Genomic DNA, 22637 nt, shown 5'->3' with positions numbered 1-22637 from the left:
TTGAACAAGGCAATAGGAACTTTCTTTATAAGAAAGGAATGAGTAAGAATTCTGAAACACACAAATTCTTTTCAAATTCAATGTTAGCAAGATATCTGGTTTAACTGCTTCAGAGACTATAGTCACTTATTAATTCAACTAATAATCCCAAATAAAGCAAGTACAGAGTAAATCTAAACTGAAAATCATTTTTCTAAACATTCCATCAAAATTATTATGGATGAAACCACTTCAGTGGGATGCAGTGTTGCTTATTGTTTATTGCCATGTCTAGCCAATGCTTTTTGTAAAGAATGAAATAGTAATGGATGGCATACTTATGATAGTTCTGATGTGGGTTTATGTGCATATTTCCAGTGGGTGCACATTTCAAGTAAGCTGCCAAATAGCCTTTGGGTTGCAAAGATTGAAATGTATCCATTCTGTTCAAAGTACTGAGTTCAGCCTCAGTTTTACCACAGTTAAAATGCAGTCTATTAACAGAGGAATCTACATTTATGGGAGGAAATGGTGATTATACAAAACCTATGACTTCAATTCCCTAAAGTGTTACCACAAAGTATTCAAAGATTTAGCTTTTGCTGCAAAATTATAAAAAAAAAATAGGAGAAATCTACTTATTTAGATTTCTTACAGGCATTAGGATATCCTCATCCAGAAGTATGAAGAACAGTGAGAGAGATGTTCTAAGATCACACTTACCGTTTAGTGCATTGGCTGGGAGTACTTAGATGAGCATCCCTTAATCGATAAATTCCAAAGCAAAGCATGTTATATGTTTTTAGTGCTTTACAAAATAGATCTCCATAACAGCCTCCATCCTAGGAAAGGAAAAAAAAAAAAAAGAAAAAAAAAAAAAAAAAAAAGAAAAGAAAAAAAAAAGGAAGAAAAAAAGAAAAATAAAAAAAGAAAGAAGAAACACTGTTGCTGTTTTTTTTTTTTCCTCTTTTCTTATTTAAAACCGTGACAGAGAAGTAGATTTTCAGTAGGAGTTTGTACCAAAATGACAATGTATAGACAGCCTGTTTGTGTCACAAATGAGAATCTTTTATCAAAGCAAATGAATAAACTAAATGTTTTACTTCAAATAAGTAATTACTTCAAGTGATCATTATTTTGGAGAGCCTAGATCCATGCAAAGTTACTAAACTGGCAAAAGTTAATGATCTGTTTTAAGATGGAAATGCAAATTTTGGTATTAAAGAATGCATAATTCTACAAATTACATAAATTATTGTTTTAAAATTGTTAGTATTTGTGACCCTTTTAGGCAGCAGCCATGTTATCATCTTGACAAACTCACTGAGGAGAGCAACCAAAACAAGGGATCTGAAGAGTTAAATAATTACATATCTCCCACTTTAAAATAGTGATGATAAGTATCTATTTCATAAGCAGTATAAAATTATTGCCTTGAGTAGCAAAAACATTAATTTATATTTGATAATTTGTATATTTAAAATATTGATTCTTAAGTAATGGTGAGTGTTCAGTACATTCAGTGTTCATTGACACAATGCAGTTGAAGATCTGGCAAAGCAGCAGTTTGACTGGTATTTTTCATTTTAATTGTGAAAATGTTATTCTGAGTGCCCATATGTTTTGATGAGCTACTAGTCTCAACTATGAATGGAGCTTTACAGGTATTGACAGGTTTTTTACTTCCATCTGTGTGTTCTCATTGGCTTTAATTCTTAATCTGGTGTTTCTCAAGAAGAGTACAAGATTTGGCCCAGAAAACATTTTTAAATACTACTTTATCCAAGCATGCCATTTTTTTTAAATGTTCTACTTTAAAATTTTAATTTTTCTCTTAGGATAGCTGAGTGAAAGTGTCAGAAAACTAGGATTTCACAAGTATTTTAGTCCATTCAGAAACAAACAAACAAACAAAAAAACATTATGGTTTTGTTTGCCAGACAATAAGTGTATTAGAAGAAATTAAAGCTCTATGCAGAGACTGAAAAAAGTCATCAAAACCCAATAAGGGTACAGATATTTTCATATATAGACTGGATTATTAGTAGGACAGTTATTTTCTCCAAGTCAGCTCATGCATATCTTTAAATGAGTAAGAAGAGCCATAGGACTTTTCACTCTGCTTGAAATACTCAGCAAAGTAGACTAGCAAGTCATATAACATCTTAAAAAGAATAAGAGCAAACCTGACACCCCACATATTAAAGTGTCAAGCCATCTAAAAGCTTTATTATTTGAAACTAACTAACAGAAATCATGCACTACGATAGATTTTTAATTCACTCTTACAGAAAATAAATAGACTTCATACCAGCTTTGGTCCTACATGTGTCTCATGCTCTTACCCCTAAGTCTGCAAATGGCCCATCGTACAAAGCCAACTGAGCAACTCGACACCTGTCCCTGTTTGCAAGTGTCTGGGGCGTGCTGTAACCTCCTCTCAAAGCATTTTCCTCGGCAATCAGTGCTTCCAGCTCTGGTGTGGCTCCTCCTGTTACCAATGTCCGTATCAGTGTGAGGATATTGTCATTGAAGTATGTCTGCAGAGATAAAAGAAAGCTCTTTAAGCAAACACCATTAAAGTCACAACTGAAGACATCCAAATTACAACTTTTCTGGGTTTCTGCTGTTTAAAGTTCTTGGCTGTCTCTTCAAATAATTTTATATAGAAAGTGAAAAGACAGCAGCCTCCAATTACTCTATTTTCTTCTATCCCATTAGGCTTCTATACTAGATCCTTCCTTTTAAACACCAATTCTGGTTGATTTTTATTAAAGTACAAAAATTTGAATGATTTATGTTTCCTATAATTGGCGTTAGTAGTGATGCAATGACTGCTCTCCTTCTCATTGCCTTCATGTCTAATAATGGGCTTTAGGACATGTAATTGTAAAATTCAGACCACATTTAAAGCTTACACAGGCTAGATTGCCTTTTTACTCTTGTCACCAATTCGTTGGGGAGCTGCCTTTGTGCTGCAAATGTCATTACTTATTACTGTGGCTGGACTCTAGCAGTCTAACTGAGGTATTGTACTAAACATCTTATTACGAGACTTGACAGTGTTCAGACATAAGCATGTATCAATTAAACATCTTGAGTTCATTCCAGATAAATGTATGATGAGTTTGGGATCCTGGTGGTCCTTTTAAAAAACTCTAGGGTATAGGGTAAGTGTGGTTTATTAGGGAAGATTTACTCCACACTGACATTTTGCCAGCATCTGTAGCATTGCTGGTCTGTCAGGCAAACAATGAGCATTTTAAATATTAATTTAATGCCAGATGAATGACTTTCAAGTTCACTTAAAAGTATACTAGTATAGTTCAGAGATACACAGTTAAGTATCTGCAGTGCAATGTACTGGGCAAAAAATAATGATCACCAGAAAAACAAGACACCATCATTTACAATGACACCAATGTCTGGGTTTTCAGAAGCTTTCCAAGTGCAGCATATGAAAAGAAAATGAGCTAACTGTAGTATACATGGGATTCACATTATTAGATTTATGACTTTTGTTGATTTTAGGACTTGGACCAAATGTAATCAGATAACATGAAAATGAATACTGCATTCTCAAACAATGCTTGTTGTGCAAAGACCTCAATAATACTTTTCATTGAAATTCATTCCTTTTCCCATATAATGCAATTGTTTGTAACACACAGTAAACTGAGGTACAGGTTGAAATGTTTTATTCTGAGATCAAAACACAGAACTGGCTCCCTATCCATGTTGCTTTGATATTCTTTCTTTGCATAATGAAACCTCAGTTCTATTGTTTACTTGAGCTGACAGATAAAATAGGAGAAAATGAATGCTATGTGGCAACATTTTTCACTGTTACATCGAAATTTCATAACTTCAAGCTGCTTCTCTGCTTATTTACATAGGCATATATGCCATTCACCTGTTGACAAAAATTAAAATGAGAGGAAAATACTATTATTATCATGCAAACCCCAAACCAAATACTTGCATCATATCAGCTCCCATATATTTTAATTTAACCTCAGTATGGCAGTACATGTTTTTAAATACAAAGTGTACTGTGACAGTAGTCTGATACTAGCAGGAGGAATTACTCTAAAACAACAGCTAATCTCAAACCAGCTCATACATGTGTGGATGAAATGTGTAATAATTCAAGGGTAACACAAACTTTTCTTAACATAAAGTAAAATCATTGTGACTCCTTGCAAGAAGGAAAGTCTGGAATGATTATATGATGCTTAATGGGAACTGCAGTGGTGACAGGTAAGACAATCAGGTATTAATGTTTATTTATTCTTCAGTTAATTACTTCTTACTTGATTTCATGGAGGTAAGAATTGGAGCTGCTTTCTTTTGGCAACTTGCTATACTTTTCCAGAAATAAGAAAATCTCAGAATCAACAGATCTGCATTAAGTTTGGTCTCTTTTCTTGGCCTTTGCCAGTGTATATTATTTACCAATCAGAATTAAATAATTAGCATAATTCCTTAGCTCCTGTAGTTTAATCAGCAATGTTTCTTGACACCAACTTCATATATATAAAGACATACACTGACAGATCTAGAGGTTGGAGACACTGTATAATAGAAATTGGAAAAGACTATCAGTAAAAACATGCTTCTATATGGCACTTAAATCATACATGTTCACAGAATTTATTCAAAAATAATATTTTTAGTTTTACTGCTATGAATCAAGATGATATAGGAGAAAAAGTAATACATGGTTCCACAGGTCGACTTTTTTTCAAGTCTGGTTAATAAGCTCATTACACTGTAGCCAAGTCTGACAAGTAATGTTCAGCTACTCTAAGAGTGAAAGTTGTTGATCTGTGTAAAATAACATTTTCATAGCTTGGTGACTTGGAGTGATTGGCAAAACATGCAAAAGTCTGAAGACATACTAAAGATTTTAATGCTCTTTAAGGAGATAGGTATAATTAGACCAAAATTTCCTGACTTATACCTCATTCTCTCTTTATTCTGTAATGGAAATCACAGCTTCTATAGCCAGAATCCAAGATTTAAACACATATAACCTTACATCATTTGCATTTTGTACTGTGCAAGTACACAACTACCCTCAGTTACAGCTCACTAGAGAATGGTCTACTAAGAAATTACAATGGGGCCACCTTGCTCATTGTACCATAGATCTCATATTTAACAGAGAAATGAGAGACAAATTTTAAGTGACGTATCAAGGCAGGCACCTGTCATAAAGTTATTAATAGGAATTAAATAAAATGAAAATGAAAATAAAAGTAAGTAAAGTAAAATAAAATAAAATTAACCTCCCCAATGTCCATTACAACTAAGAAAAGATGGGCCCAATTCTGACTTACATGCCAACCATGAGCAACTCTAAAAGCCATAAACTGCAATGAAACTGGTGCAAAAGGGAAAAGAATCCAGCCTATTGTCAACATAGCAGAATGTTGTCATGCAACAAAGGCCTCTCACTGCTAGACAAATGTTAAGGCAAAGCTAAGATACTTATTAGCAAAGAAGGAAACATTAATTTTTGAACAGCCGCTTAATTTGGGTTTCAGACCATGACTGATATGGATGTCACCATTTAATCAGATGGATGAGTGCAGCCAAATGATTGTTTTCTTCAATTTCTGTCAATGAGTGTAAAGATTCCAGCTTTCAGGATGGATAGTGTTAGCACTGCAGATGACCAGAAACTGTCCACCTGCAACCAAGCAAGGATGGGTGAAAAGGAAGTGGCAACTTGGCATCTTTTGCTAAATAGTGTTGCTTCTTCCCGTACTTTGATTTAACACTCCTCAGGAAAGTCCTATCTTTCTTTGCTTTTGATTGTCACAAAAATCATACTCCCTTTACAACCTCTTGCCGGTTTGGAATTGGGGAACATTGATCTTCATGTTTGCCTTTCCAACCCAAATCGTTCCTATGATTCTATGATTTCTATGATTATAACGCTGAAAAGCTGAACTAGCTGATATCCATTTCCTTTGGAATAATAATACACTGAAATTAATTTGAGAGTGATCTCGTACTTGCTCTGTGGGAGGGTACATGGCCTGGATATGCCAGTACTTGTAAGGAAACACTCTACAGAATCACTTTGGAAAGGTGCTGCTGTACTTAAAGTACAACATGACATTCTTCAGTTATGGCAGTGAATTACTTTTCTTGGCTGTTAAATCATAGCTGAAAATATATTTGTTTGCTCCTGCCATTAACTTTACCCTATAATGAACATCTGCATAGTGTCACTGTAATCAGCATCCACAGTGAGAATATGACACGGTACAGGCTAAATAAAGAAAAAAGAAAATGCATCATAGACACTAAAAGTGAGCAAATAACAAGGAAATTCTGGCACAGATATCTGAGCTAGCACTGCCACCTAGCCTATGCGCCTGAAGTGTAGAGTAGCTCTTTCCAATGATTTGGGGACCCTTTCCTTTTTGTTCAATTATTTTTTAAAGTATAATTACCAGAGTGTTTATATTTTGCAGTTGAGGCTGTCAAGTCTCTTCAACTAATTGGTCCTTCACAGAAAATTTAACCAAAAATTAGCACATCTTTTAATAACATTGCTTTAACTTTAATGGCATTTTGCTTTTCATTTATAATTACTCTGAAATTGTCATTTTCCAAGCCATATCTGCCATTTTTTATGTTTGCTAGTGTGCTTTTTTTTTTTTTAATGAGTTCATTCTAAGAATGCAACTCCTCCACTGCATGCAGTTTTTTAATATCTTTTTCAAATAATTTTTTTAACTTCTTTTTCCAACTGGAGGAATTCTGATAAACAGATAATTTACATGCAAACATAAAGACTGACTAAGCCAACATCAAGGACTTCTACTAAGAACAAACGTGTTTGAGATAGAATGAAGAGCAGAAAAGTAACAGCAGGGTTTTAGTGTCTGAAAATGGATTGGTTCCCAAAATATTGTCCAAACTTTAAAGAAGTTTTGAGCAGTTTGAGCTAAAAGATGCTGTTTGCTGACTTGCATAAGACTCGTGTTCCAAAATGTCCATATTATAGATTAAAACAGTTTCTTTTCTGCATAATGAGACTATGTGAGACTATGAGAAACTCTTGAGGAAGGGAGAACTCCTGAATACAAGATATACAGCAAAGTAGCTTTGAACGGTTATTCTCTTTCACTGTTAAGCTTTTTTTTTAAAGGAATAGGATTTTGTGATATAAAAGAAAAAGCAAGACCCAAGGTAATAGCACAAGGAAATAAATTCTATAATACCGGTTGTTAAACTGCAGTCTGTTTCTGGAGATCCCTGCCTCTAGGCTCTGGCACTATTTGGTAGGTGTAAGCTTCAGGACCAAAAGGAGACATGGACAAGCTTTGGCTCTCAAGCCAACATTGCAAATATTTAAAGGTACTGCATTTATAAAACTAATTAGTTCACATGCGCAGGATTGTCTGTTATAACTATGTCATTATCACCCAGAAAAGGAAGAAGTTCACAAAAACAAAACAAAACAAAAAAACAACCACCAAACCTTGTTTTTCTTAAGCTATCTTTTTTATACATTCCAATCTAATGATTTTCAATTATGTTCAATTTGGTGATGACTTTGCTTTTCAGGAGTGGCCTCACCTCGAGGCTAAAAAACTGCATATATTCTTTCACTGGGTTTGCACATGTTATGACATTACAATTATTCATATATTCGTTCAAGTCACTGATGGCAGTAGATGCCTCTTTGGAGAGACAATAATGCTTAGCTGGCATGATTTAACAGCAGTCACTGTTCACTTAAAACATGAACCATGCGTGCAGTCTTCATACAGAGTACACTCATACACTTCTGCTGAAGCCTAGGAGACCTCTGTTACCAAATCATTGAAAGGACACTGCAGTTTTTGAGCTCATTATTATCTTCTGAGCAATGATCTTCAAACTACCACATTGTGAAACACAGGCTTTGGAATATATTGCTTTTGCTGCAGAGGACAAACTCGATAGCCTCTAGGCAGTCTTTTGAAAAGTGAACTTTGTTAAGCCTTTTACCTTTCAAATAAGAAAATAACATGACTTCAAATTTGAAGTGTACAGTATTGTCATTTTATAGGAAATAACACGAAACCAGCAGAAGATAGTGCCTTCCAGTATTCAAATTTGAATCAGAATGTAACCGTACTTTCTGAGATTTGTTAATCCACTATTCCTATATTAATACATTTATTAAAAAAAAACAGGAATAATCAATGCCATTTAACACTTTTGAATTAATATTCAATGACTTGATAGTTTAACTGAAGTACCATATTTAGCAATATGACTTGTGAATACAACTCGGCATAGAAGCCCATGCAAAAGGATTTACTGTGCAGTACTTATTTTGCCCCTCTTTTTCTATGCATAAACCTCCATATGTAATTTTTAAGTTGTCTGGAAGTCAGAAAGAATACTGCATGCATGAATATTATTCCACTGTCTAATCTTATTCTATTATCTAATCTTTCTTATAGCTGTTTTACTACAAAACTCCAACAATGTAAAAAGCGATTCATTCTTAATGGAGCAGTTAATCCATTGTGCATTTGTATTTTAGCCCATGTGAGGTATTCACATTCCTGAAATAACAACAGAGATCATAAGTTGGAACTTTGCTATAAAAATTAAGTAACAATAAAATTGAATCACTAAGTGGATTGAATATTGAACTATTTTCTTCCCTCAAAATGAGCTGGCAAAGAACAGCATGAGGTGCATTATTTCCTTACAGCACAGAATTCCTGTGTAACTAATAGGATGAAAAAATAACTGTTGATCTCACAGTTTCAGATTTTGATTTTACTTTGCCACTACTGGGTAGAAACTAGGCAGAATAAATAGATATTATTTCCTAAAAATAAGCATACTCTAGAAAACAAACAAAACAAAAACCAATGAGATAATACAATGCAAGTAGATTAGTTTGACTGAGAAACACTCCTTTCCTTGGATGACCCCTAAAAGGAAAAATGCTTGAAAAAAAAAGTCTGTTGAAGAAAAAAATGTCAGAAATGGAGGGACATGTTACCAAAAACTAGAAGTCTATGAAAGGCAGCAAGAACTTAAAATATTGTGAGGATTATGTGACAAGTTCTGAGGAAAAATTCTAAATAGTAATGTTCTCTATTTTTCTGATTGAATCTCTGTTATCTAGATCATGTATCTTTGTACAAGAAAGCAATGACATCCACAACCTTTTGCTTTCTTTTTGGGGGGATGCCAGTCATGATCAGAAGAATTAATACAACCCTGGAAATGGCCTTCAGAAAGATTCATCCAGAGACATTGCTTTAGATAATAATGTGAGTATATAAACAGTATTCAGTATAACAGTTTGGAATCTTCATGTTAAATTATTCCCATTTACAAGGAGAAAATGATAAATATATTATCCATAGAGATTTTAAATAGAGAAGGTACAAAGTTTAGATGTGCTTGCTTAGGCTTTCCGAATTTGTCAAGTCTGCAAAACATGGCCAATAACTTTCAAAAAATGTATTTTCTGAGTTTACTGCAAACTCCTACACTGCATTAGAATAAAATTTTATCAGTGTTGACTGATACTATTCAGCTGTGGATGGAATGTATAGGGAATATAGTAGAGAATAAAAAAAATGAAATAGGTATGTAAACTTGTAATATGAATGAAATATCAAATAACAAAGATCATTGTGAATTTTTCTTAAAAGCAAAAAACTTCATTCTGAATTTAGGTGAAGGTCAGAATTGGCTCTTAAAGAAATCAGTCTGCTCATGTCTAATATTATGTGAGGTTTACAACAGATGATTGCTGGCAACATGGAACTGTATTACAGGGAGAGCTCAGAAAGCCTACACTCAGATTTTAAAAAGGATATGTCCTTGCTACTTCTAACAGAGCTTAAGGTTCCTCTGAAGTGTAGCCTACAGAGCAAAACTGTTCTGAAAAAAAGCCAATATGAAACAAGGGAGGATGAAAAGGAATATGACCAAGATGTTTGCTTTGAAACTGTACTAGAGCTGCAAACCAAAACCCTAGTGTAGGCATTACTAAATGCCACCATCTGTAGGTTCCAGCATGCACTTATGCCCTGATTCATATGACAACTCATTTGAAAAAGGGATTACAACCTCTCTTCACAAAAGTAGAGTCCACTTGATGTGCACAATGGCTTTTGTATTTAGTACAGTTCTATCAGTGTCCTGCAGCACCCACAGTACTGCTGAGGGCTAGAAGAAATTAAAAGTTTAAAATATGGTTGTTTTGCACAGTGTTATGTACAGTGAGCATAGACCAATGCACTGAATTTGGAGATACAACGCTTTTGGAAACTATTACCCTTTAAGTTGGATAGGAAACTCTGCTTTTAAAAACTGTGGGTTCATTGTGGTCCTAGGTATCTTCTTTGTTTTGGATGCAGGTCTCTGGGTCCAACAGAAAAAAATTCTAGTAAATGTTCTGGAATTCTCTTGACATGAGGAACTATATTCTCCTGACTATTTGCACTACAAGAATTACATTTTTTACTATTTCCCCGTAAGTCTGATGGAAAAAAAAAAAAGTTTTGTTCACTTACTGCGCTCATGAGAGAGTCCAGCACGCTGACAGCAAATGCGGTTCCACATGCAAAGGGCTGTGTGAGGTACAGTTCTGTGTCTGGGTCATCATCATCATCTTGGTCCAAGAACTGAACATTTGAATCATTTACTGAAAACAATAATCATAATAATACAATCATAAAGTGCCTCTAGGTCACCAGTATATGACCTTACATATTACACAGTCAGAAAGAAAAAGGAACAGCTTATGTCTGGAAACACAGACTTGTGCCTTTGACGTCACTGAAAATGAAATCAAGATGGATGTGAAAATGTGCATTTACATATAAAAATCTTTTTATCGGTATCCTGCTCATGAGAGGTGGCTCTCGCTCTTGGTAGTTGACTATCCCTTTGCTGTAAAAGTAGCCTTGTGGCAATGTCTGCCTGCACACAAAAGGGGTACACACAGCTCTTCTATATACTGAAACAATCCTGGTATTGGTCAGGTATAGTGGCTAAGGTTGTATGCATGCATGTTCAGTGAAATGTTATCACAAGACACCAAGTCAAAACCTCTTTCTAAAATAGAGGCTGCCCATAAAATTCTAATTTAGCCCACAGGCATCTGTTAGATGTGTTGCTGTGATTCTTACTGGACTGGTGTTAATGCATTTACAGCTCAAAAGAGGATAAACTATCCCTTTAACATGCATTTATCTGAATGAATGAACAATATTCCAACTATTCTGTTGCAGCACTGCCTTTTGCTCAAATATTTGTCTCTATAACCTCACTTCCACAAATTCTGTATTAGCCAGTGTGAAAAAGGATCTATATCGGACTGCTCTAGAGAAAAGCACAAAGTAATATTTGTCATTTAGACTTTCTCTGGCATTTTATTGTCACAGCTAAGCTCTGTGCCTCTACTTCATACCACTAAAAATAGTTGTTTACTTGACATCAACTTATCAAGTGAATAATATTACATTACGTATCCAATTTCCATATTAGCCCTCCTTAGACATGAAAGCATGGACTGCTTAGCAATGTCACTGAAATAATATTTATCTTATTAAATGACAAATTAATTTAAAGTCCTGTGCAAGGAAGGAAACTCAGAAAAGTTTTTGGCATTTTCAATGGCATTCTTTGACTATGCTCCTAATCCTTACATGAGCCCATCTGTTGATCCAAGTCAGGGAGCATAGAAATCAACATGACAGCTGCTATTGGTCAGATTTTAGCTTTGGACTTCTAAGTTTAGGAATTCTGTCTGCAATTCTGGTCATCCTGTGTAGCTTCATTTTTTATCCACTCCTTTCTCAGCCTGTGTATACTACCAAATTTGCCACAGTTTGCTAGCAAAACATGAATATTTACAGATAAAGGCTTGTTATACCCCTCTAAAAGGCATGAGCGTTGCTATCTTTCTCTTGCTGAGCCAGCACTTGGCTATGTTCATACAGCAAATCAGGACCAGAGATGAAGTAGGATTTAAAAACCGTATCTTCCCTCTTCCAGATGTAACCATGCAAACATAACTCCTCAGCATTTTAAATGGAGAAGTGTTCTGCTCTATGAGCTGAAAACTTTCACCCTAGTAAATGCCAATATCTACACTATTTCTTTCTTTATATAATGGCTATCAATTTATCCTCCAGGTTCTTGAGCAAAATAATATTTGAAAGCTTGATGTATCATTTCAAAATGTACTTTTTGAAGAGCTCATGCCTTAGTTTAATTTGCTCACTGTGACCAGGCACTATTGACAGTAGCATTCTTTTACCACTTACATCTGGCAGACTAATACCTGACTTTGACACCTGCTTACTAGTTATGCATGGTGTCAGCTTCCACAGTACTACAAATCCAATGTGAATCCTGGGAGTGCTGCTTTATCCCCAATATCTTTATCTGCCTGATGAAAGTTAGCTGCTACTATGTCTATGAAAGGTCTCTAGGCTGGGTGAGGTAGGCCTGGACATCTGCTGCTGCACCGCAGGAAATGCTAATCAAACACTGCTCACAAAAGCTTCTGAAATCTCTCTTTATGGGGAGGGAAAAACACAGAAGCTTCAATGCTTTTTTTTGCAGCTTCAAAACCTAAGGTTCAGAGAGATGGCCTACTCCCCCCAAAAAAACAAATAGCTGAAGGGAAAGTGTGATACTGGGGGTTCATTTCTGATATCTTTTACTTCTTCTTTGACTTCCTCTGAGCACCGCTAAGGCATGTCCACCAAATTGACAATAGGCTGAAATAACAAACAGAGAGAAAGAGAAAGAGAGAGAAAAGGAGAGAAAAATTGGCAGGCGGAGGAGGGGCCCAGGAGGTGGGAGCCCAGGCCAGAGAAAATGAATTGGTGAGAGGTGCTATGAAAACAGCCGGCAGGTCAGACGAGTGTGATCAAAGGTTTACTGATGCTGCGTGAAAAAAAAAATCATTAAGATAGGCCAGAACAAGACAGTCAATTTCAACCAGAACCACAAATAAAACACATTCAAAGCAGTGCCATGAGGGTAGCCCCTCTGATACAGCCAGATAAATAAAAAAAAAAAAAGCTGATGACAGTAAGAACAACAACAACGGAAAATAAGACAGTGATGTGAAGGAAAAAGGCACTTCTTACCCAGTTCAGTTATCATTAGTATGTGGGTTCCACTGTTTTTTTCCTGACTGATTGAAACCAAAGGCAGAAGTTTGCCAGGCTTAGCTAATAAGTAAAGTATTTAGGGGGAAAAGAAAGTACAGAAAGAGAATAAAGTAAGGGAAAAAGACAGGTAAGGCTCTAAAAAATAAAACTGAAAAAGAAAATAAAAGGACAAAGGACCACAAATCAAGTTTGTATTTGCCATGAAAAAGCAGAACAGCTTCTGCACTTCACATCACACCACTTGACAACATAAATACCCACAGTCAGATTGGAAATCAGAGCCTGGTTACCTACCATCACCATATTCTCAGGGGTAAAATATCTCATACTGTTATACAGAGTTTGGTTACACATGATTAAATGGTTCTGGACCATGAAGAGATAAACAAATAGCCTCTTACTATTGACTAAATGCACAGGAAATGTCTGCTCATACTTACTATGGGGTATTTTGGAGATGTTTTTTTTTATAACCTCATCCCAAAGAACTCTGCTTATTTGTTACATTAGGTAAAAAGTATCTTGTCTGATAGTTTGTTTAAAGAAAATGGAGAAAACACAGAGGAAAGAGAGAAATATATTTCAGTTGTTTAAATAAAGTGAAACAGCTGTTACTAATCTTTCCTTGGAAAGAGCAATTCAAAGGAGTTATCAGAAAACACGGCAGTGTAACATGCAATATAGGGAATTTTCCTGATGCCACATAAGAAGGAAAGTGGGAAAAAGACAGGGAAACGTACATGATAGGATAAATGCTCTTCTTACCTAGCTCTGTTATAATAGGGATGTTGGCTCCTGTCGTAATGGAGGGTTGACGTAACAGGCCGTGGACAGGACTGTTGTCTGGAGATGACCTATCCATACCAGGGGGTGTAAAACCTGAAAAATAAAATAAAATAAAATAAAACAAAATAAAATAAAATATCAAAGATATTTAGACATTAAGTCTGTATAAAAATGAAAAATACTTTTTAGGCTGATTGATATAATGACAGAAATTTAAAAAAAAAAATAATCATCATCATCAAGGAATTTCCTATCTATTATTTTTAAGAGAAGAACAATGAAGACATCTGACTTTTTTTTTTTTTAAAGATTAACTTGATCTTCAACAATAATTTCTTAAAAGCATAATCCTTCAGAAATATAGGTCATTTAAACAGGGTAAGGTAGTAATTTGGTAATTTGGTAGCTAATGGAGAAGCTGGAACGCATTTTTTTATCCTGGGTACTCCTTATATCAAAACACACTAAATGTTTTGCTTGCTTAAATATGAATAAAAATAATAAACACACACACACAAAAAGCAACTTCAATTTTAGAGAGGTTTATTTTTCTTCTCCTTTTAGCACTTGTATTTGTTTTGAATGGGATAGTTAATTTTCATGGCTACCTGACAAGTTAAACCACATTATTTCAAGTAATCCTGAAACAAGTATTCTTCCTCAAATCTGAATTAAAATTATAGTGTTCTGTTTCTAAAACAGTAGTTCAACCCCAGTAGCTAAGTGTTTCCATTAGTAAGTCTGATGTTTGATCAACATGCAGGATTTAGGATTTGCTGTTTTTCAGGAGCAGTAAAACCAACAGTATTTTGCCTTTCAGACATACATTGCATATGAACATTTATGAAGATTACAGTTACAGAAATACTGAGATGGAAGGTTACATTCTAACAAAAAATAGAAAAGATGGGAGGAAAAAGACACAGATTTTCAAATGTTATGGAAAAGTGATGCATGAAAAGAAACTAGAAAGAGGCTTACACCTTTGGGGATGTATAAGAAGGTAGGAAAGACATCAAGAGGCACTCAATGGAGAAAAGATCTGGAAAGCAGCAAGGCTTATCTCTAGCAAACTGATAATCTTTATGTTTTCAGCCTTATTCTCTGCACAGTTTGAAATGAAGCTCTTGGAACTAAGCTTTTTTTCTTTTCTTTTTTTAAATTGCAAAAAAAAACCAAACCAAAACAAAAAAACCAACCTACGCAAAGCCTTTGGAGTTGGATTGTAAATGGTTGAATATTGGTGGTTATACAAAACTTTATGCAACAGTTAGTCTAGAAATTCACAGTTTGTCATTTTTATTGAAGCTGTAGAAAGTGCAGAAATGCTCATCTCATAACATCATTGCAGAGGTGATGATGAACCCTGAGTTTGAATTTAGGACTTCATTTAAGACCACTGTCAAAAAAGTGTTTTTAAGCAAATATTTGTCAGCTACGAATAAGAATAGGCCACACTTGCTTTAAAATACACATTTCTGAGAAATCTTTTTTTTTTTTTTAAAAAAAATTGCATTTTGCCTGAGTTCCTTGACTTCAGCCCAGGGACAGATTTCTGTCTCTCTCATTACTGACCTGAAATAATTTTGATTTTTTCCTTATGCCAATTCTAAATTAATCACAGAAAAATTCCTGATGTAACTTCATTGTTTTCTTGCAGTGTGGAAACTTTTTCCCTCAGTTAAACTTGTTGGTACAGTCATCTGCTACTGAACTCAGAACAAGATGACATAGTTCATTCTTCAGCTAATTTGCAAACCAGAAAATCTCTAAACTCAACTGTATTTTTTAATGTGTAGTACTGGCTTTATATTGGTTTTTGCGAAGAATTTTCAATTCTTTTCCAGTGGCAATTACCCTCACTATTAAAATTGTCTCTAAACAAGTCAAACTATAAAGATCGCTTGATCTAGACTTCTTAATGTAATGGAATTCTTTATTTCATGTTCAGTTTATTTCTCCCTAAATCCTGTCTATATGAAATATATAATAGATAACTAATAAAACTGGAATCACTAAAAGACTTAGCCCTCCAAAAGATGCCAATATGAATTTCCTATTTACAGCATGAGGTCTGTAAGGAGAGAATGTTATACAAAATCGCCAGTGCTTCTGCACAAGGTTTGCCATTCTCAAAGAAAGTACACAGAAGCAAGCTAACATTCATCAGTTTAATAGAGAGGTACTCACATTACCAGGGTGGCTGGTTGGTCAGTCTCCACCAAGATCTCATTACCGATGGTGGTCAGCTGGTATAGAGTCTGCCCTGGGACTATCCCTGGCAGATACCAGCTGTGGCAGGTCAGCAAGTTGTCCACTAACCCAAGCACCCTAGGGCAGTACTTCTGGGGCCAGCCATGAAGGAACTGCTGCCCTCTTTTTCCTGATGGCTTCCTCTCCCTATCTCAGGATGCACTATCTAAAACATCTTTCACTGAATCAGACTCTCCAGATGATAAGAGCACATCAGTATTTCCCAGTCAGCTAAAAGCAAATTGAAGAAAGTTTGCATAAATGCTTCTAAATGTGTAAATTCTTCTTACCCTCCTACTACTGCAATGTACACACATGCAGGCATGCACCCATGTGCACACACACACATTCTCCATACGTGGCTGTTTGCATCCACCTCTCTCTAACCCTTCAAATATTTGTCTTCCTAGACAAATGTCTAGAAGTGTTAGAAGATTGAAGTAAATGTGGCATTTCTGTTAGACACAGACTGTCAGGAGCTCTGTAATTGCACACTGCACTCAGTGCATTCAGTCTGAAATGCAAGAAGCATGTTAAAGGGTATTTTTTTCTCCTTGAATGAAAAACAGACTCATGACTAAATATTTCTCATTCTATGATCTGGGAAGATATAAGAAATATTTGCTATTTTAATTTAATTTCCCTGCCTGGGATTAATTCAGACACTTCTACAAATCGACTTCTGAAAAATATACAACTATTGGAATATTTTCAAAAAAAGAAGAATTGGAATTATTAAAGATTTTGTGTGCCTATATTTAGAGTCAAGGCATCATCCACATTCAGGCCACGCTCTTGCTCCCAAGTCATAAGGTAAACTCTACGGATAGGCTTTCTAATTTTTTTTCCCTCTAGAAGGAAAAAAAAGTGCAGGAAAACTAACCTGCTTTATCAGAACTTTCATTTAAAGGCATGAAAAACTACAAGTGACAGCTGTGCAGATTCAGTGAATGTGACATTTTTGAATTTCTTCAACTTGACAAGTAAACACCTTAAATCGGTAATGCTATATGCATAATACATGACCTGTATTTTGACATCCATCATCAAATGCTGACTTGAGAAAATACAGGCTTGTACGTCAAGGAATAGCACCCATAAAGCAGGGAGAAATTCAGGTCACAGGGTATTAGGAAAAGTCTATTTCATTACAGAAGCTGAAACAAGCTAAGGCATCAGATTTAAGATCCATTTTCTGCTGTGAAAAGATCCAATTCCTCTGCACAGAGCATTCATTTAGAAATGACATGCTTTCCTCACAGCCTCTTTTCATTTTCCTTTTCATATTCCATTTTCTCCTTCAGTCCCCAAACCTTGTTCCATTAATGCTCATAAAAATAGTAAAGCAGGGCTGATAGTTGTGATCTTCTTATAACCATAGTGTCTCCTTGCTCAGCAAACAACTGAGGGAGTTACAGCTACAATTGCTCAACAGGATCAATCTCTAGAGTAAAATTCACACAGGCTCCTAAAGCTGAAGTCATTGTGTAAGGAAATACAATGGCAACTGGGGTCTTCTGGAAAAAAAAAAAAAGAAAAAAAAGAAAAAAAAAAATCTGGGGTCATCCTACCACAGCTGGCAGTAGTGCTTGCATCCATAAGCTCCAAGGAAGGAAATGGCTTGGAGAAATCAGGAAATTCAGGCACAGCTTCACAGTGACTTCTGCCCACTGAAAACACTGGCAATAATTATTGTTTGCTCTGCTTACACAAGGTTTGGAGAAACTCATCTGATGGCCAAATGATCTATCGATTGTGCTGGACACAAACTTGTTTTTTATTCTCATGCAGTTCACTTAACTGAATAACATCCTGTGAAATGCAGTAAGACCTGCTCTATGTAGCAGCGAATAGATCCTTTTAGTTTGCTGGTGTTACACTTTAATGGAGTTTTAAAATAGATACAAATTTGGCTGTTGGAAGGATGCACTGGAAGAATACTTCTGTCCCAGGAATCCAGATGAGCATATTCACAAACCAGATTTTTATGCTACAATTATCAAAAAATCTTCTGTTCCAGAGAGTCATAAAAGATAGTTTACGGCTCCTAGCCCCTTCGCTTTTGCCTCCTTTTCCTTTCAAAGGATACATATTTTATTAAACTGGAAGTATAAAGGCAGAATGTAGTTTACGAAATAGAAAACTCTAAAGGTTGTGATCCTGTCACTAAAGTGCGTTGTAAATTGATAATGCCCTTTAATTAATGCCCTTTAATTAAGGCTATTCTGGGGAAAGGTGCCATGGGATTCACTGGCTAAAGCAAGCAGTGAAGTCCTCAAAAATATAATTTGTAAATCATACATGCTATGAACTAGCTCTGGCTCACCTGAGAAGCATGAAACAGAAACCATATTTTGGGCATAGTCAAGTAGCATGCAGGCAGTGAACTACCAAACACATCACTGACAAGTGAATATAGAGAAATATGAGACAAGGATTTTCATTAAGCAGAGTCAGAAAAAAAGAAATAATTCTCTTACAAAAGGATCTCACATCTCTATCCCTTTGTTACTGTTTGCTGACAATGTTCATTAATATTCTGTTGAATTCAGTGCAATGATAGACTATACCTGTTATTCTCCGAAGTACAGCCACTGGGGTACACCAGAAAAGTTCAGCAGCAGTCATGCAGCTAAAAAGCTGCTGACATTCATGAGAATCTGTTACAGTCATTCAATTTAGAAGCAATTCTAGTTTCAAACGTCCCGTGCGGTCTCAGACAGAGAGATGTAGTTTGGCCTCAGAATCTGAATATCCTAAATTCTGATACCAGTTCTGACTTCTATTTTAATTTGTGCCTGAAGATTTAAAAATTCTTTGGAGATTATCTCTACAGGTCTTGAAGAGAAGAGGAATGCAGGAAAGCAGAAGTGCCTCTGTAAGCTCCTCGCTCTCTCAAGCTGCAATCTCAGCAGCATCTGCACAGATGCTCTCTTCCACATCTGGGCCCAAACTACAAGGAATGAGCCCAAGCTACAAGGAATGAAGAGTAAAGAGGATATCTGTCTCAATTGTAACAAGCCTCCAGTGCACTGAGACTGGAACAACCCTTAGTGCAGTGAAGGCTGAGAACACCACTGCAGAGAAAAAGCTGTTCATCTGCCTTCCAAGAAAGTACTCTTCTCTAATGCCTATTCATTCCCATTCTGTTGAATTACTCATAGTGAAAACATCCAAACCAAAACTGTAATGAAGGCACAGGACAATGCTGATGTTTGCTCTTCCAGCTGTTCCTGGATGTGTTAGCAGACCCACATGTTGAAAGTGTAAAGGACTGCTCTAGTGAGGCAGGGTTCAGTTGTAAAATCAAAGATTAAGGGCAGGATTGGAGTTTCATCATCTTGAGATCTGGGGCTGAATGACACCATGTTGTTTCTGTTTTCAACTTTGAGGCTTTTTATTCACAGGCACTTATCTGAGTCCTTTCCCAGTTTGAATCTCATTTAGAGTTTCACTATCAACCACTTACAAAACCTCATGATTAAGTCCTTCTGGAAATGCCTGATCTTTACACAAAATCTCATACAATAATTACCCAGACCATAACTGCGGAGGTTTACCATAAGCTTACATAATTCAAAGCTACCAAAACAAATGGAATATCTTTACCAAAATCTTTCAAAGCATAGTCTTGATATTCTCTTGACACATTCTTTGGTTTTTCTCATTTTGTTCAGGAAGGACCAGTAGAATTAAAGACATATTTGAAAAGAGGTAGAAGAGATACTTATATTCATTCATTCAACATGTTGTGGAACAGTAATTATCCAAAACACTGCGGAGTATGCTTACATCCATAACATAATCAGAAATGATAATTCCTGCTTTTCTACACACTTTAATTAAAACATTAGTGCTCAAGGTGTTCATTTACTGAATTGTTCCTACTCTCCACTTACCATTTTAAAAGGTTTCTATGCTAGGTACTTCCTAAAGTATAAAGTTGTTAGCATCTAAGTATAGCACAGGCTTGCAGCTAAAATAATTTACTATAAAATGATGTCAAATCTTTCTCAGTTTGATCATTAATCGACCTTGCACATCTAGACCCCAAACAAAAATAAATAAATATGCTGAATAAAACTTATTAAATAAATCAAGCTATATTACCTAGTTCACAGAGACAGGTATTCAATAAATACAAATAAAACAGAAAGCTTACCATTAAAAATGATATATAATCATGTTAGGCAAGATTTTACATTATGTCATTATGTCGAATAAAGTAATTTTTTTCCTTAGTAAAAAGGAAGAGCAAAGCCAGATTTCATATCAAGCAAGTAATAAAAACATTTTGATAAATATGTGAAACAATGCTGTCCAACACATGATTGGCAACTACTGAAACATAAATTAAACAAATTTCCCATTGCTGCTTATGGGAAAATTATGCAGATTAGAATTTGATTAGGTTTATATCATGAGACTCAATTTGGACTTTTAATCTATTAAGCTCCAATAAATGAGGCATCTGAATAGCTCCCCTGAGCTGCAACAGTAATAACCACAGCAGTCATTTTTTGCAATATGTATTCTGACAATTTCTTTAGCAGATGAAGTTAAGAAAATTCCACATCTTTAAGTACAATTACTTTATAACTTTACAAAATTTCAGGTGTATGCAGGGAGGAAATAGATCCATACAAAATGCTTAAACAGACATTTTTTGATAATCAACATCTGTCACTCTGTTCTAGCAATATTGTTTTTCCATTGACTTGGATTTACTTGTGTTAGGCTTCATGGTCTGTGTGGGCTAAACAGTGCCAGCAGACTTTTAAATTGCTCAAGCTGGAATTGAGCTGGAAACCTATGATAAGATGTCATTAAGTTCTCTATAGGCTGAGTCAAAACTAAAATCCCACATTCAAGGCTGTCCTGGGGATCAAAGATTTAACTGTGAAGGCTAAGGCCTCATTTTATCAAAGAAATCTGAACTGGATTCACAGAAGTGAGTGCTGAGACAGGTTGGATTCAGATCAAGACCACCTCTAATTTATATGGCAAAGGTCTACTGCACATTTCCTGCAGTTTAATCTCTATACAAGTATCCATAAATTCTCAAGACTCACTTCATTTTGTAAAAAGCAAGTCTCAGCAAAGAGTGCCAACTAGGGGGCATTTAGCATCATGTCAGATTTCACCAAATCCTGTCACAACTGTTTAACTGATAGGATGCCATAAAACCGCATAGACAAATGTCAGTACACAGGTGACTCCCAAAAATTAAATTTCTAGGACTTGATTAAATGCTTGGAAGAAAGGGAAACTTTTTTTTTTTTTTCATTTTAGTGTGAATATGTTTTTAAATATATTAACAGAGAATTATATTATTAGCACAAACATAGCATCAAACATATCAAGAGGAAACTACGTATCAAAGAGAAGTATGTTAACATAGAATTTAAATATTTTAACAGAAAATAATTTCCTTCTGGTCTGCCATACTAAAAGAAAGATTCTCCATAAGCCAACATTTTTTAACAGAAGTCCAAGTTGAACTCCTTTTTGTCACTCACACATTGCTTTCGGTAACACACACAACTTCAGAGTAATAGCTCTGCTAAAGATATGTCATATGCAAAAATGAATTTCATATTCTGCCAAACACTAACTCAACTAACTTTTCTGGAGAAAAATTCTTCTCACCCGGGTGCAATAGGGCTTGGAACTAGGTGATTTTTGTGGTCACTTCCAACTCAAGCCAATCTATAACTCTGTACTACATCTCTGCTGCAGTCTAATCAGAACCTTGCAAATAACACACTGTGCTGAATTTTAAATGGGAATATAGAAATTAAAGAGTTTTAGAGATTTGAATATATTTTTTCAATGTATCAATTCAACAGCACAATTTTCAGAAGTATCAGTATAACTAAACTGTATGTAAACCAGCCCTGAACCTGCCATGAACAATAAAGTAAAAAAGTACCTCCAGAAAGTACTTCCACTCAGCCCTCAAATTCTGAAGTTCACAGGAATGGCTAACACATCAACCCAGCCTTGTACTCTGTTCATATCAATATAATCTCCCTGTTCAGTATATCATATATACAGAATGCCACGTGCTATTTTAGTTTCAATATAAGTCTAGCAGGTACTAAAACTGGTTATTTTCTTGCAACTACTCCTGATTCTGACTGAAAATGCACATACAATGAAATGTCCTGATTCTTTCTACTCCTTTTTTTCACATACAAAATATATAAATAGAAATTGCACAGTTAAGGAATACTGATATTACCCAATTGGTAAGGTTTGAGAACCTCTGCTTCACTCAGTATAGCCTCTAGAATCAAGAAGGAAAAACAAACTTTCATTGACTAAGTTTGCAACATTTTCGCTCAAAATTTTTCCCCTCTTCACTGAATATTAATCATAGAAAGAAAAGAAATTTAATCATCATTACAGAGTATCTCACATTATTTTGAATTTTTGCTAAGATCC

General features: G+C 35.3%; 1 protein-coding gene across 5 annotated transcripts in view; it reads right to left on the bottom strand.

Moving 5' to 3' along the window:
- KCNMA1 (potassium calcium-activated channel subfamily M alpha 1) overlaps positions 1 to 22637 on the bottom strand; it is a 431920-nt gene that overhangs the window by 9063 nt on the left and 400220 nt on the right. For all 5 annotated transcript variants that reach the window (XM_042863223.1, XM_042863224.1, XM_042863220.1 and 2 more), the window contains 4 exons: positions 13917 to 14030; positions 10536 to 10666; positions 2325 to 2519; positions 703 to 821 (listed from right to left, as the gene is read on the bottom strand). In XM_042863223.1, the coding sequence (XP_042719157.1) occupies positions 703 to 821; positions 2325 to 2519; positions 10536 to 10666; positions 13917 to 14030 (559 nt within the window). The remainder of the gene's footprint in view (positions 1 to 702; positions 822 to 2324; positions 2520 to 10535; positions 10667 to 13916; positions 14031 to 22637) is intronic.

The sequence above is a fragment of the Lagopus leucura genome, unplaced genomic scaffold (genome assembly GCF_019238085.1).
Source record: "Lagopus leucura isolate 7727_CA_CO unplaced genomic scaffold, USGS_WTPT01 Super-Scaffold_739, whole genome shotgun sequence".
NCBI classification, from domain to species: Eukaryota; Metazoa; Chordata; class Aves; order Galliformes; family Phasianidae; genus Lagopus; species Lagopus leucura.
This window is presented reverse-complemented; position numbering and strand designations above follow the sequence as displayed.